The 14893-nt window shown below is 40.9% G+C and overlaps 1 protein-coding gene across 1 annotated transcript in view; it reads left to right on the top strand.

The window, feature by feature from the left end:
• Nucleotides 1-14893, top strand: part of FBXW10B (F-box and WD repeat domain containing 10B) — a gene marked incomplete at both ends in the record, with an annotated part of 45803 nt that overhangs the window by 8821 nt on the left and 22089 nt on the right. The window contains 5 exons of the mRNA XM_079799107.1: nucleotides 1379-1488; nucleotides 3059-3259; nucleotides 7190-7311; nucleotides 12685-12833; nucleotides 13746-13888. Coding sequence (XP_079655233.1) covers nucleotides 1379-1488; nucleotides 3059-3259; nucleotides 7190-7311; nucleotides 12685-12833; nucleotides 13746-13888 — 725 coding nt within the window. The remainder of the gene's footprint in view (nucleotides 1-1378; nucleotides 1489-3058; nucleotides 3260-7189; nucleotides 7312-12684; nucleotides 12834-13745; nucleotides 13889-14893) is intronic.

Raw genomic sequence — 14893 nt, 5'->3', positions numbered from 1 at the left:
AGACTGAAAGGTCCCAGGTTTGATTCTGGTCAAGGGCATGTACCTTGGTTGCAGGCACATCCCCAATAGGAGGTGATCCATGTTTCTCTCTCATCAATGTTTCTAACTCTCTATCCCTCTCCCTTCCTCTCTGTAAAAAAAGCAATAAAATATATTAAAAAAAAAAAAAAAGGAGAGTAAGCTGAGGAAAGCAGCCATCCTGAGGAAGAGTCTACAGGCATGAAGATGCCTAAGGTTTGGAAGGAGACTTAGGAAGCGATGTTCCTAGAAGGTCTGCCAGATGCAATTATGATGGTTTGGTCTTCTTGCTTTCATGACAAACTCACCCTGTGTTTTGGTTGCCTGGTCGTGTATTATTTTCTGCTTTTGGAGAGGGAAGAGTATGGCTGGGAAGAAGAATGGAACTAGGAGTGCAGTTGAGTCATCTGTGCGAGAATTCAGCATGCCTGGCAGGCTATAGCTGCTCAGAAAGTATTTAATTAAGGGAGGGAGAGAAAAAATAGGGAAGAAAGGAGGAGGAGGGAAGAAAAGAAGGAGGGAGGGAGGGAGGGAGGGAGAGAAGGAGGGAGGGAAAGGGAAAGCAAGCACCTCTGCTGAGATTTGATATATTGATTTCTCCTCTCTGAGGCTCAGATACCTCATCTGTAAAATGATGAGAACACTTTGTAGGGTGAAAGATGTACTTTGCGAGGCAGCTGTAAGGAGAAATTAAGGTTGTAGATGTATGAAAACTTTGAAGCGCGAATGCATAGAGTGCGTAACAGTAATTTCACATATTGCAGTTCCCATGAATATACTTTGTACTGTCAAGTATATGTAATGTAAATGTGAAACCCTACTTGCATGAAATGGCTGGTCAAAAGGGACATGTGCCTTTATCTGTGAGTATACCCTTTGTGAGCTCACTTTTTTAAATGTTGAACATCAGCAATATTGAAAGTTCATGGAATCAAAATGCATATGAAACACAAAGAAATGGGGGAAGAATTAGGACCTTGGACTCATTATTTTCTAACTTACAGATTACCTTTCTGCCTGCTCCTTGGCCCTTCCCCATGACCACATAGCAACAGCCACAGCCTGAACAGGGCCCTTGTGTCCTTGCCGGGGGAGACTCCAGGGCAGAGGTCCTCACACTTTTTAAACAGGGGGCCAGTTCACTGTCCCTCAGACCGTTGGAGGGCCAGACTATAGTTTAAAAAAAAAAAACTATGAACAAATTCCTATGCACACTGCACATATCTTATTTTGAAGTAAAAAAACAAAACGGCAAAAACACCCGCATGTGGCCCACGGGCCGTAGTTTGAGGATGCCTGCTCTAGGGGTTACAGGGGTAAAGTTGACACTGTACTTTAACTCCAAGTGTTCTCTTGTTAGAATGAAAACAACTTGTGGACGGCATACCAGAACCAGGAAACCCAGCAGATCCAGATGGAGGAGAGAAATGTCTTCTGTGGGACATACAACATCCATATTCTTTCTGACACGTAGGTACTAGGGTCTGAATCTAGGTCTTCAGAGATCCTTGAATTGCCCACACTGGCATCTTAGGATTCCCATGACCCTTGTTCACTTGGAAAGGCAATCCTTCCTCACCTCAAGCTCTAAATTAACATGAGAATAGGTGCTTGATTTTTTGCACTATTATCAGCAGTGAGTGGGGGAATTTTTCCCCTTATAAATTTTGGGTATACTGACCAACAAACTTATGCACAATTTATGTGCATAAAATCTTTCCTTTTTGAAAGATTTTTATTGTTTTATTCTAATATCAGAAGTAAAATATGCTTAGTATGTGTGTGTGGGGGGGGGGGGGGGGGGGCGGGGGGAAGGAATCCACCAAATGCAAGAAAATGTATAGAGAAAAGCAAAGATCTCTTATAATCTTGTCTTCTAGAGATAACCACCATTAATATTGGTGCCTATTCTAGAATTGTTTTTGCATGCATAAATATATATTTTAAATAGAAGTGGGTTATGCTATACATATTTCTGTAACCCACTCCAGCAAAATACTGTGGGTATCTTTCCATGTTAAATATGAAAATAGTATTTACGATAACTACATAGTATGACATCATTTGGATATGCTGTAAGAAGACCCTTTAATAATCAACTTTCTACCATACTTTAGGCCTAGGATTTCACTCTTCTTTCACAAGGTTTTGTGAAGGCCATATCTATTTTATTTTTGGCTGTGAGTCATACTAACAAATTGCATATTGACCAGTCCTTAAGGGAAAGACAGAGCACATAGGAGACAGGCAAAGTTGACTTTTTATGAGTGGTATGGTGATAGGTACTCTTTAGAAAAGATGGTGCCTGGTTGGACTCAAGGTATGACAAATGCAATGAGGACAAAATTGCTTCTCATATTTAGAGTGACCATACATCCCTTTCTACTGAAGCAATCCCACTTTACTCTGTGATCCTGGAGTAATTAATAATAGTGTCCCCTTTCACAATAAAAAATGTTCGGATAATAAATTATTTGGTCATCCTGATCATATTTTATCTATTTGCTAATAATATTATGACTGAAAAATTAATTCAACTCACCTTGTTTTATCAGACTACAAGCTCATTGAAGTCAAGGTCCATATCTTACTCATTTTTGCATTCCCCATGGCTCCTATTAGCTCAGGACTTGGATATTGGTTAAGAAAAATTTAAAAAAAAGAAATAGTGGTATATGCAGTGGGTATAGGGCTTCCCATCTGTGTTCCTCTGAGGTTTCCCATTTTAAGTTTGGGAAATACTGCATACTCTATTCTCCTATTCTCTCTCTTGGGGATTTATCATACATTAATTAGCAGATTTTTTTGTAGTTTTTGCCCTTTGTCTTTAGGTTTTAAATTTACCCAAAATGGATTTTCTGTTATGCTATGAGGTAGTGATGTATCAGGGCCCATTAATACTAGGCCTTTATCTCGGCTACTGTCCTTGTTGGAAGGCCTTGATTTTTCATATACTTGCAGGTGAAACCACCGTGCTAGTGAGTTCCAGGCCAGACACTAACTCTCTTTTCATGGATCATCCTTTTTCCTGGCAACCCAGGTGGGACAGAAATAGAGTCATCCACTATTCTGGGGGAGATGTGGTAGCTGTGTCATCCAATCGGAAGATCCAGCTTCTGGACGTCTTACAAGCAAAGGAGATCCCCGTCCAATTCCGAGGCCACACTGGAAGTGTTCGTGCCCTCTTCGTGTGCGAGGCGGAAAACTTTCTCCTGAGCGGGAGCTATGACCTGAGTATCAGGTGAGTGGGCCAACGAGTTGTGGTTCTCACCAACCCAGGGCCTAAGTCCAGTTTGTGGAACAAAGAAGTACATATACTTTTTCCTTTTTGTTGTTATTGAAACGTTATCCTAAATAATACTAATTTCTAGAATAGCCCTCAGCATTTTGCTTTTTTGGCAAAGTAAAAACCAAAAACTTGTATATTGCTTAAACTTTGGATGAGATAGGCTTATAACAATGATTAGATCTACTAGTATTTTCTAGTTGAAGACTGTGAATCAGAAAGTATCTTTTTAGCATTCCTAGATGAAGGCCCAATTTATATTTCTTTTCATAGATTCCTTCAGGGGAAAGTATTTTTTGTGGGTATGAAATAGGATATGGAAGTAAAATAGTGTTTGAAATGTATATATACATTTATTTTTAAAGAATTATAAGAAGGACCATTGTACTCATTACTCAGGCCAAGAAATAAAACATTGTCAGTCTCCAAATCCTATTATGTGCCTTTCCCTTATTGATTCTTTCTTCTTCCCAACCAGAGGTAATGTTATTCTAAATTTTATACTAATTATTCCCTTGTATTTTTTATTGGTTTATTTATACTTTTACAACCTAGTTATATATCTCCAAATATATTTATTATTTTGGTCCATTTTTTAACTTAACATAAATGAAACTGTTTTAAAAATTCATCCATATTTGATTTCTTGCACTGAACTATGATTTTGAGATTCATCTATATGATGTAGGCAGCAGTAATTAACGTATTTTTACTGAGATATAGTGTTTTATTGGATGAATATATCTTAACTCATTTATTTATTCTGTTGTTAATGGATATTTTGATTGTTTCTAGGTTTTCTATTCTTTCAAGGAGTGCTGCCATAGGTGTTCTTGGATTTGTCCCCTGGTGCCTGTATATATGAGTTTTCAGAAAAAAATTTTATTGGGGTATAATTCTCATATAACATTTCTGTTTTAGGCATAAACAAAACCCATCACCACACATAGTTACAGTTTTTTTGTTGTTATGATGAGAACTTTTAAGATCTCTCTTAGTAACTTTGAATATATTGTACAGTATTGTTAACTGTAGTGCATGAATCTATCTTTATTTTTAACAGTATTGCAGGTGTACTCCATTTCCCCCCACTTTGCACCCATCTCCCCAGCTGCCACGCCACCTCAGGTATTCCTCACACTATTGTCTGTGTCTATGGGCTATGCATATATTCATATATGTTCTTTGGTTGATCTCTTCCAATACCCCCCACCCCACTCTCCTCTGATATCTGTCAGTCTGTCCCATGTAGCCATGCCTTCTGTTTGCAAGTTCATTTTGTTCATTAGGTTCCACATATAAGTGAAATCATGTGATATTTGTTTTTCTCTGACTGGCTTATTTCACTTGACGTAATCTCTAGGTCCATCCATGCTGTCACAAAGAGTAAGAGTACCTTCTTTTTGTAGCTACATAGTATTCCATGGTGTAAATGTACTATGGCTTTTTTATCCACTCATCTACAGATGGGCACTTGGGGTATTTCCAAATCTTAGCTATTGTTAATGCTGCAATGAACCTAGGGGTGCATATATTCTTTCTGATTGGTGTTTTAGATCTCTTGGGATATATTCCCAGAAATGGGACCTCTGGGTCATACCGCAGTTCCATTTTTAATTTTTTGAGGAAACTCCATACTGCTCTCCACAGTGGCTGCACCAATCTGCATTCCTACCAGCAGTGTACTAGGGTTCCCTTTTCCCCACATCCTTGCCAGCAATAGTTAGTTGATTTATTGATAGTAACCTTACTGGTAGGTGTGATTTGATACCTCACTGTAGTTTTAATTTGCATCTCTCTGATGATTAGTGAGCATTTTTTATATGTTTATTGACCATCTTTATGTCCTCTTTAGAGAAGTATCTATTCAGGTCCTTTGCCCATGTTTTAATTAGATTGTCTGTCTTTCTGTTGTCGAGTTATATATGTTGATTATATATTTTGGAAATGAACCCCCTATCAGATGTATCATTAGCAAATATATTCTCCCATACAGTGGGCTCCCTTTTCATTTTGCTATGCAGAAGCTTTTTATTTCATAACTAAGAACTTTATAATGTTGCTATTGTAAATAGTATTTTATTTTCATTTATCTTTTAAATTGATTATTATTGGTATGGAGAAATGATAAAAAATTTTCTAGTTTAATTTTGTATCCAGCAACTTTGCTAATGTTTCTTATTAATTTTAAAAGTATGTGTGTTGATTTGGTTTGTCTATGTAGATGACCTTATCAACTGGAAATAATGACAATATTTTATCTTTTTTTCCAATAATTGTAGTATTCTCTTTTTCTTCTTTCATCCTGACTGTGCATGGGCCTTCCAGTTAGACAGTAGTAGTAAGAACAGGCATCCTATCTTGATCTCCTTTTTGAAGGGAGTACATTTATAGCAAGTATATTTATAAGTTTACAAAATCAAATAATTTATTTTCTATTTCTATTCAACAAGTGTTTATCAAATACATATTCTCTATGTATTTAGAAAAGCAACCTGGACACATGGTCGGCCATGTTGCTAGAGAAGGAAATTCAAAACGTGTTTTTTTAGACTACTGGGACATGGTTAAACACACTGTGGGTACATAGCAGGCTCTGACAAATAGGTAAGGCCATAGGACACTTGGGAATATTAGAAGAAAATCTTCACATTCAAAGAATGTCTTATTAAGAATAATTATTATATTTTATCATTAATCATATATTATGGCAAATCTAATAATAACTGTATAAGGCAAGTGCCATTATTATCCCCAGTTTACAGATGAGGAAACTGAGGTAGAGGGTGGTTTATTAAATTATCCAAGATCACACCACTAGTAAGTGATGGATCTGGCTTGGACCTCAGGCATCCTGGCTCCAGAGTCTACTAACTAAGCATTACCCTGTGCCCTGCCACAGAAATAATCTGGCTGAAGTGGAAATCTGTAACAATGGTAGTTAAGAGACCTCAGGCAAGCCTGTTTATTAAAAAGCAGTGTGACACATACATGTTTCCACATATCCATTAGATATGCTTCAGAAATATGCATAAAATATTTTGGATCTACATGGCTGTGGTAATTTTTCTATTTCTATTATTCAACAAGTGTTTATCAAATATATTTTATATATAAATTTAGAAACACAACCTGTATACATGGTTGGCCAAGTTGCTAGAAACCGAAATTCAAAGCATGCTTTTTTAGACTCCTGGGACATCATTAAACACACCGTAGGTGCGTAGTTGGCTCTGACAAACAGGTAAGGCCATAGGACAGTTAGAAGATCAGCTCTATCATTGAATCAGTGCCATGAATTTTGGCCTGGTGGTCATTCCAGGGACCCTCCCACCTATTACCAACTAACAGTTATCAAGCATTTTCTACACGTTGGTTACTATTCTCATGTTACATGCCTTAACACGGGATTTCTCAACTTCAGCACTATTGACATTTAGGGCTGGAGAATTCTTTCTGTGGAGACACTCCTGTGCATTGTAGAAGGTTTAACAGCATCCTTGAACTCTATACACTAAATACCAGTAGCACCTCCATCCCCGCTTGTGACAACCAAAACTATTTTCAAGCATTGTCAAATATTCCCTGAGGGTGGAAATCCCTCTGGGTTGACAATCACTGCATTTGTGTATTTAATTATTCACAAAAGTCCTATGTGGTAACTATTAATATTATCACTTCCATTTCATCAATCAAGAAATGAAGCCTACACAGAAATGAAGTAGCTTTCCCAAAGTTACACCTACTAGGTACTATAACTGAGATTAAATTCCAGGCCTTGAACTTGACCAGGAAACTTTTCTGCCTTACAACTACTTTTTGATCTACAAAGCCCTTGGGTCCTAAGAAAATCTGAAAAACATTTTTTTGGCCTAATTCCTGCAGATACTGGGATCTGAAAAGTGGGACTTGCATACGAATCTTCAATGGCCACCAGGGGACAATCACTTGCATTGATTTATATAAGAAAAGGCTCGTGTCTGGAGCAAAAGATTGCCAGGTGAAAGGTGAGAAGAAATGCCCTTAACTTTCTAAGAAGTTTCCCCAAATCCATAGGTTGCCAAAATACATATTTTGCTTATTTCTACAGGCATCCACTTATTTTTTTATCCACCCACCCATCTATATACCTATTGAACCATTTCTTTGACAATTGTTGGTTGAATATGTACAATATGCTAGACACTGTGTGAGCTATCCTATATAATAAAAGGGTAATATGCAAATTGACCCTAACAGCAGAACAACAAGAAATGACCTGTTGCTATGACACACACTGACCACCAGGGGGCAGATGCTCAATGCAGGAACTGCCCCCTGGTGGTCAGTGGAGCTTCCACAGGGGGAGCTCCACTCAGCCACAAGCTGGGCTAAAGGCTGCGAGTGCAGCGGTGGTGGTGGGAGCCTCTCCCGCCTCCTTGGCAGCACTAAGGATGTCCAACTGTGGCTTAGGTGGACATCCCCCAAGGGCTCCCGAACTGTGAGAAGGCACAGGCCGGGCTGAGGGACCCCCTGAGTGCACAAATTTTTGTGAACCAGGCCTCTAGTTAAGGAAATAAAATGAGTATGATATGGCTCTTTCAATACAGCTTTTTATTTCCTCCAGAGGCTTATCATTTCCTAATGAAAATAGATATATAAATATATGAGGGGGAATATAATATGTGACTAATAACAACAGCCACTTACTGAGTACTAAGTTTTTGACTATTAGGTGCTTTATATATATTATCTTATTTAACCCCCATAAGAACCCTATGAGGTAGATACAGATGAGAGATCCAAACTCAGAGAGAAAAACAATTTCCCCTAAATTAAAGCTGCTGAGTGGTAGTGTCTGACTCTAAATTATACGCCCCAAACCGACATGCAGAGTTCTGTGGGACCATGGAACTAAGAGCAGGAGGGAAAACAGCACAGACAGGATGCTATTTAGTTCCTGAGAGAGAGTGGAGGACGTTCCAAGGAGAAGGAACAGCACAGGCAAATCCATAGAAGGTTGAATAAAATGATGTGTTCAGGGAATTTCCCCTTGCTGGTATGGCTGGGTGTGATGTTGAAGATAATTTGTTTATGGCCAGATTATCAAGGGCCTTCTGCATCATGGAAGGAAACTGAACCTTATCCTATTGGACTAGTATAAATGCATCTTAAGCTGAGGACTGACATGATCAAACTAGAGGCCCATTGCACAAAGAGATTCGTGCAATAGGCCTTCCTTCCCTTGGCTTCCAGCACTGGTTTTCCTCCAGCACCTGGGACCCAGGCCTTTGCTCCAGCTGGAGTCTGCCGTCTTCATCTTTGTTGAAGACTCCAGCCAGAGTATGCCATCTTTGCTGCAGACTCCAGCTGGAGTCTGGTGTCTTGGTCTTCACTGCAGACTCCAAAGTCTGAAGTTTTCCTCTTCGCTGCGCCAGAGTGCCCCTTCGCCCCCCGCCCTCCCTCTCATAGCAGGCATCCTGCCCCACCCAGCCACTCTGCACCTGGAGCAGCTGGGCAGCCGCCATCTTTGTCCTTCTAATTTGCATATTCCCTCCTGATTGGCTGGTGTGTGTAGTGGAGTGATGGTCTATTTGCATGTTTCTTTTATTAGTGTAGATGTGCTTTTGAGAAAGATAACTCTAGTGATGGTGTGGAAGAAGGATCTGGAGGGCAGTGACCGTGTGGAGATAGGGGACAAAGTGAGACACTACTCAGTTTAGAGACTGTGGTGTTTTTATATTATTGGAGAGCAGGCAAGTAAAGAAACTCAGAAGGTGAGATGTTGGAGCCCCTTTCACATCCCGAGTGGTTCAGGGTTCCGGTTCAGGGTTCAGGTTCTGAAGAAGGCCGCACACAAATGAAAGAGACTAGAAAAGTATTAATTTGGGAATATTGGGGGCTAGGCAGGAGTCCACCTCTAAGGGGAGGACTACCACTGCTCTGGCCTTGCTATCCCTTTTATTAAGGTTATGAGATACACCCATATCCTTTAGGCAGGAAATTCCAATAATAGACAATCAGCAAGAATTTACATATGACTAACAGGTGGAGGCTGCTTTAACTACCAATGTCTCAACTAAACAATGAGTGATTAGCTCCGACCATTCAGAGCAATTAAGGTTGACCAGCCTTCTGATTCCCTTTTCACATTTCTCTATTAGTGACAATGATTGTTTTCCGGCAGTGCGAGTTTACATTAAATGGCATAGACTCCCTGAAAGGATATTTACAGAGGGGGAATTGGCAGGGCTTTACCACCAATTGGATATGAAAAGTGAGAAAGACAGAAGCACAAATGATGAGGCCAGACTTTTAAACTCAGGACACTGGGGATATAGAAATGCCATTGATGTAAATAGGAACTACAGGGGAATAGTAGTGATACCATTATAATAGTCTGGTTATTAATTAACAGAAATGTAATAAAGGGGAGACTAAATAATATAGGCATGCTATTTATACAGCTTTGCCAGAAAGCTACAGTTTAACATTCTCCAAGTCTGTTCCCACAGATCAATGGGTTGAAGGGACTGGACAATAGGTGCATGCCCAGTAAGGTCTGAATGATTTGGGAAGATGCTTACCTGTCAGTCACAACTGGGAGCAAGTCAGTGAACAGAAGGGTGTGAAATCTGAGACACTTAACTCCAGAACCAAGGGAGTTCTCTCTTTTGGCTCTTGCGCTCTGGAACTACTGTGGCTGGGGACACACTCCCTGGAATTCACTCATGTGGCCCACAGTCATGTGGGACCCACACAATGGACTAATGGACTAATGGTAGCTTAATACTATATCAGACCCAGCTCCATCATGGAATGAAAACTCTGGACACTGAACCTGCTTTGGGTTCTGCTGGAGGCCCAGCTACGTATTTTCCAGGTCTGGATTAAGAGACATGGGACTGTGCAACCCAAGAAATATAATTCCATGACAATAAAAACCATCCTTTCTCCTATGTGAGTCTTAGAAAATTCCTTACTAAAGATATTGTAAGAACCCCACCTCCACTAGTGACAAGGAATTGCAACCTACCCAATCTCCTGGCAACAATAGGGAAGGGTGAGGAATGGAGGAGGCAGTAATGGCTTCAATTTTGGACATGTTGAGTGAGGTGGGCAGAATAATGGCCAACCAAAGATATTCATGTCTTAATTCCCGAAATCTATGACTCTGTAACTTTGTATGGCCAAAGGGACTTTGCAGATGTAATTAATTTAAGGACTTTAAAATGGAGAAATTATCCTTGGTTTTCAATGTGGGGCCATGGGTAATCACATGGATCCTTAAAAACAAACTTTCTTGTCTGTGATCAAAAGGAGATGTGACTAAAAGGAAGAATGGCCAGAGAGATGCAATGTTGCTGGCTTGCAGATAAAAGAAGGGAGGCATGAGCCAAGGAATGTAGGAGACTCTAGAAGGTGGAAAAGGCAAGGAAGTGGATCCCCTCCCTCATTGTCTCCATAAAGGAACACTACCCTACTGACACTTTGATCTTAGCCTTTTGAAGTCATGTCAGATTTCTGTAAAATAGTAAGTGTGTGTTGCTTTTAGCATCTACCTTGTGGGAACTTGTTACAGCAGCAATCGAAAGCTAATACATTGAGTATGAAATTCCCAAAGTTACCCAGGTGAGAATTGCAGTAGGAAGATGCAGGTGTGACTACACCAGTCTGGAGCTCCAGGTATGTTGTCTTGGTGGTTAGCAATGATAATGAAAGATGGAAGCTCTAGGTATGGGTGAGAAGTTCCCTGCAAATCCAGAGGAAAAAGTGGCAAGAAGAAAAGCAAGGGACCCAAAAACCACAGCACATTAGGGGGAGGTGGAGGAAAAAGATGTGGAAAAGGGAGAAAGAGTGGTGACAAAACGAAAACACTCAGACCTGCTTAAGATACTCCCTACCTTTTTGCTCTCCTTGATCTGAATGTGTCTTGTTGCCATGATTGCTTTAAGAAGTAGAGCAGAAAGGATGAAAGGGTGAGGATCTGAAGATGCAAGGGTAGACAAGGCCTTACGCTTGAGAGAATCCTGTGAGACCACAGGCAGAGCCGAACTAGGGCAAAGGGAGTTAAGGCCTTTAACTCAGGTATAAAACTTGAGGGAGCACCAATAAAACCTCATAATCAAATTACATATTTTAATGCAGCATTGAAAAGTCAAAACTAATACACATGATGCAAAAACTATCAAAATATCTCTCTTACCCTAAGCCTGGCCCTGCCAGCAGCCCCTGGGCTCTTCGAACCTGCCTGGGTCTCCAAGACCCAGGAGAAAGAGACAATTGGAGGCCTGAAAGGTAACTCCCCATGTTTTAAATTATTTAAATCAGGGCCCCTTCCCAAGAATATTTTAATTAACATTTCAAGTTTCACACATCTAATTTAATAAAAGAGCCAGTATGTATGTAAAATAAGAAAAACATACTTAAAGTTAATCTGGTATACATGGTTAAGAGCATAACCTCTGGATCCAGACTCCCGGGGTTCTAATCCCAGCGTAATATGCTAATCGCCTGTGTGATTCAGGTTACTGAACCTCTCTATGCCTCAGTTTCCCCCTCTGTACAGTGGGAAATAATAATAGTATTTGTCTTGTGAAGATGAGTTAATACATATCAAGCAATTTGAATGATGCTGGGCTTGTTGGCAGTGCTATATAAATATTAGCTGTGGTCATTTTGTCTTAGGTCATTCATTCTGCTGCCGGGGAGGTACTTTAGGGCTGATGAAGCTGACTGTAACAGTCTTATCCCTGAATTCATGGTGCACACTTTCAATTTTTACCTTTAAGCTCTGTTCTCCCACTCCCCCATTTATTTTCATATCCATCCATCTTACAGTACACTGGGCACCATCTATGTAGAAGCTCTAGCACCATCTATGTAGAAGCAGCACTAAACCTGCCCCAAGCTGTGATAACCTCTCAATTAGTACAATCCAAATCAGATTCAGAAATATTAAAAAATGTAAATGGAAATAGACAGCTTTCTTTTCTTTTGGGGATGGAAGGTGTCAGTCAGGAGCATAGCATCTCGAAAGATGATGCCACGAAACACGTGCCATGATTTTTTCCAACATCTCCATGCAAGAATTTTTTAGGCTTGAGAAGTATCATTGGAGATGAGCTGTCCAGCACTTGCACCCCAAGGCTAAGTTCCTCAGTTAGAGTCACGATTTAGGCATTGCTGGATCTCCCAAGGGCCCATGATTAGGGAGCTCTGTGTTGAAGGTACATGGAGCTGTTGGTGAAACTGTGGGGGTTCTGGGCCAGACTAAGATCTTTTGGGGTCTGACTTGATGGGCTCCACTAGTCTTAGCTTCTGTGATGGGGTGTTGAACAAACCTGTAACCTGCTTTCATCCCTCTGTCTGACCTCACCTTTCTCTCTCCTCCCTTTCAGAGTGGGATGTAGACACGGGGAAGTGCCTGAAGACGTTTAAACACAAAGACCCCATCTTGGCCACCAGGATCAATGACACCTACATCGTGAGCAGTTGTGAGCGAGGAATAGTGAAAGTGTGGCACATTGTCCTGGCTCAGGTGGTAAAGGTGGGGGCAGTAGGCTGTGGAGGGAATGGGGCACTGGCGGTGATGGATTGGAGGAGACTGATGGTCGCTCCTAGACAACCTGGGAGCAATTGAGTTACAGTCACCAGAAGGGCAGTCCTAAAGAACTGAAGGGGAAGCCCCCCTCCAAAAAAAATGGGCCATTGACTGTTGGTGGAGGGTCAGGGCCCATGTGACCCATGTTGTCATGGGGGTGGTATAGGAAGGCTGCATTCTGATTAGACATTATGGATGGGCTCAGGATATTTTTACAGCAATAGAGAATATTCTACCCTGATTCTGGCATGGGTAAGGGAAGGAACAAAATCCCAATGGTTTTTCCCCTTACTCTCTGATGAGAACATTGGCTGTATATTGAAAGTGCCTGAATGTTCAAATACATAAAATGTTCTTGCTGGATTTGAAACCCCCTGGCCCTCGTGGGTGGTGGTGAGATATCATTTATGCCAGGAGCACAGGGTCACAGTTTTTTACCACTAATCTTGTTGTCACTGTGGTCTAACCAGCATTTGCAGGCACAAGGATGCCCCAGGTGCCCACTGGGTCCTGGTAAGGAGCTGGGGATGGGACACCTGGCCCTTCTCCTTCTGGCAGAAGAGGACAATGATCCCGGCCCTCTCTGGTACTCCAAAGAGATGGGCCTGCCTCAGCCACAGACCCAACAGCAGTCTTCTCCCTGATCCATTCGCCCTTCACTGGGGAGGGAGCTCTGGAGAGAGGGAGCCTCCTTAGAGCAAAAGTAAAGTTGGCTAGCTAAAGACCAAGTGAGTAGTACTCAGAGATTGGTGGAGAGTGGCTTTGTAATTTACCTAAAGAAGCTTCCAGCTTTGGCCCTTGGAGGAGTCACACTTTGAGTTGAGGATTGGCTGAAAACAGGAGCAACTTTTCTTGCAGATTCTCAGCGGCCATGAGGGAGCTGTGAAGTGCCTGTGCTTTGACCAGTGGCATCTCCTCTCGGGAAGTGTTGATGGCCTAGTCATGGCCTGGAGCATGGTGGGAAAGTATGAGCGATGCCTCATGGCCTACAAGCATCCCAAGTATGTGCCGGGAAAGCCCTGTCTGAAGCATGTAGTGCTCTCTCCTTTTCCTGTCATAGCCTCGACCTTGATTTTTGGCAGATCAGTCCCTTCTGCTGTCTACTGACCTTTTGTCCCCTTTGCTCCTCAACCATTTCTTTTTCTTCCTCCTTTACCTATTACCTACCGCCCACTCTGTTTGGCCAGTCCCTCTACCACCCTCACTTGTTTCTCTTAAGAAACAACAATACTAGATGTGGATTTAGAGAAATGTTTGAAATGTTATACGTATGACACACATGAATACTGATATCTGTTACCTACTAAATGTCTGGATTTTGGCAGAACTGTCCCAAATAATGCCAATTCCAGTAAACTTATTATGTTTGGAATTGGTGTTTACCCCAGGAAGCTTGTGTTCACAAAAGCTTGAAGTGTTCCAAGTGGAAAGGTTTAAAAATAATTGAGGGCCTTCTGTTTGATATGCTTAACTTATATGTGGAATCTAAAGAGCAATATAAATGAACAAACAAAACAGAAACAGACTGATAGAAACTGATGGTTGCCAGATGTGTGTGAATAGCAAGCTGAGTGAAAAATGTAAAAGGAGTGATAACTGCAATTGATAGTTACAAAATAGTCATTGTGGGGGGGGGGGGGGATATAAGTTACAGTATAGGGAATATAGTCAATAATACTGTAATAACTGTATGATGCCAGGTGGATACTAGACTTATTGGAGGATCACTTCTTAAATTATATAAATGTCTAATCACTATGCTGTACCCCTAAAACTAATATAACACTGAATGTCAACTGTAATTGAAAATACTAACTGAGGGCTTAGAGAAGGAGCTTACTTAAAGTCTGTGGGCTCAATTTTATTCCAGGACAGAAATGGATTTCATTTTACAATTCCAATCCCAATTTAGTGGTGGTGGCTGCTTAGAGCCATTTGAGAAGTAGTCTGAGGTCACATTGGGGCTTATTTGGAAAGGGTATTGTGATCACTTAATGGGTTTGCCA

This window comes from Cnephaeus nilssonii (genome assembly GCF_951640355.1).
Source record: "Cnephaeus nilssonii genome assembly, chromosome: 19".
In the NCBI taxonomy this organism is placed as follows: domain Eukaryota; kingdom Metazoa; phylum Chordata; class Mammalia; order Chiroptera; family Vespertilionidae; genus Cnephaeus; species Cnephaeus nilssonii.
This window is presented reverse-complemented; position numbering and strand designations above follow the sequence as displayed.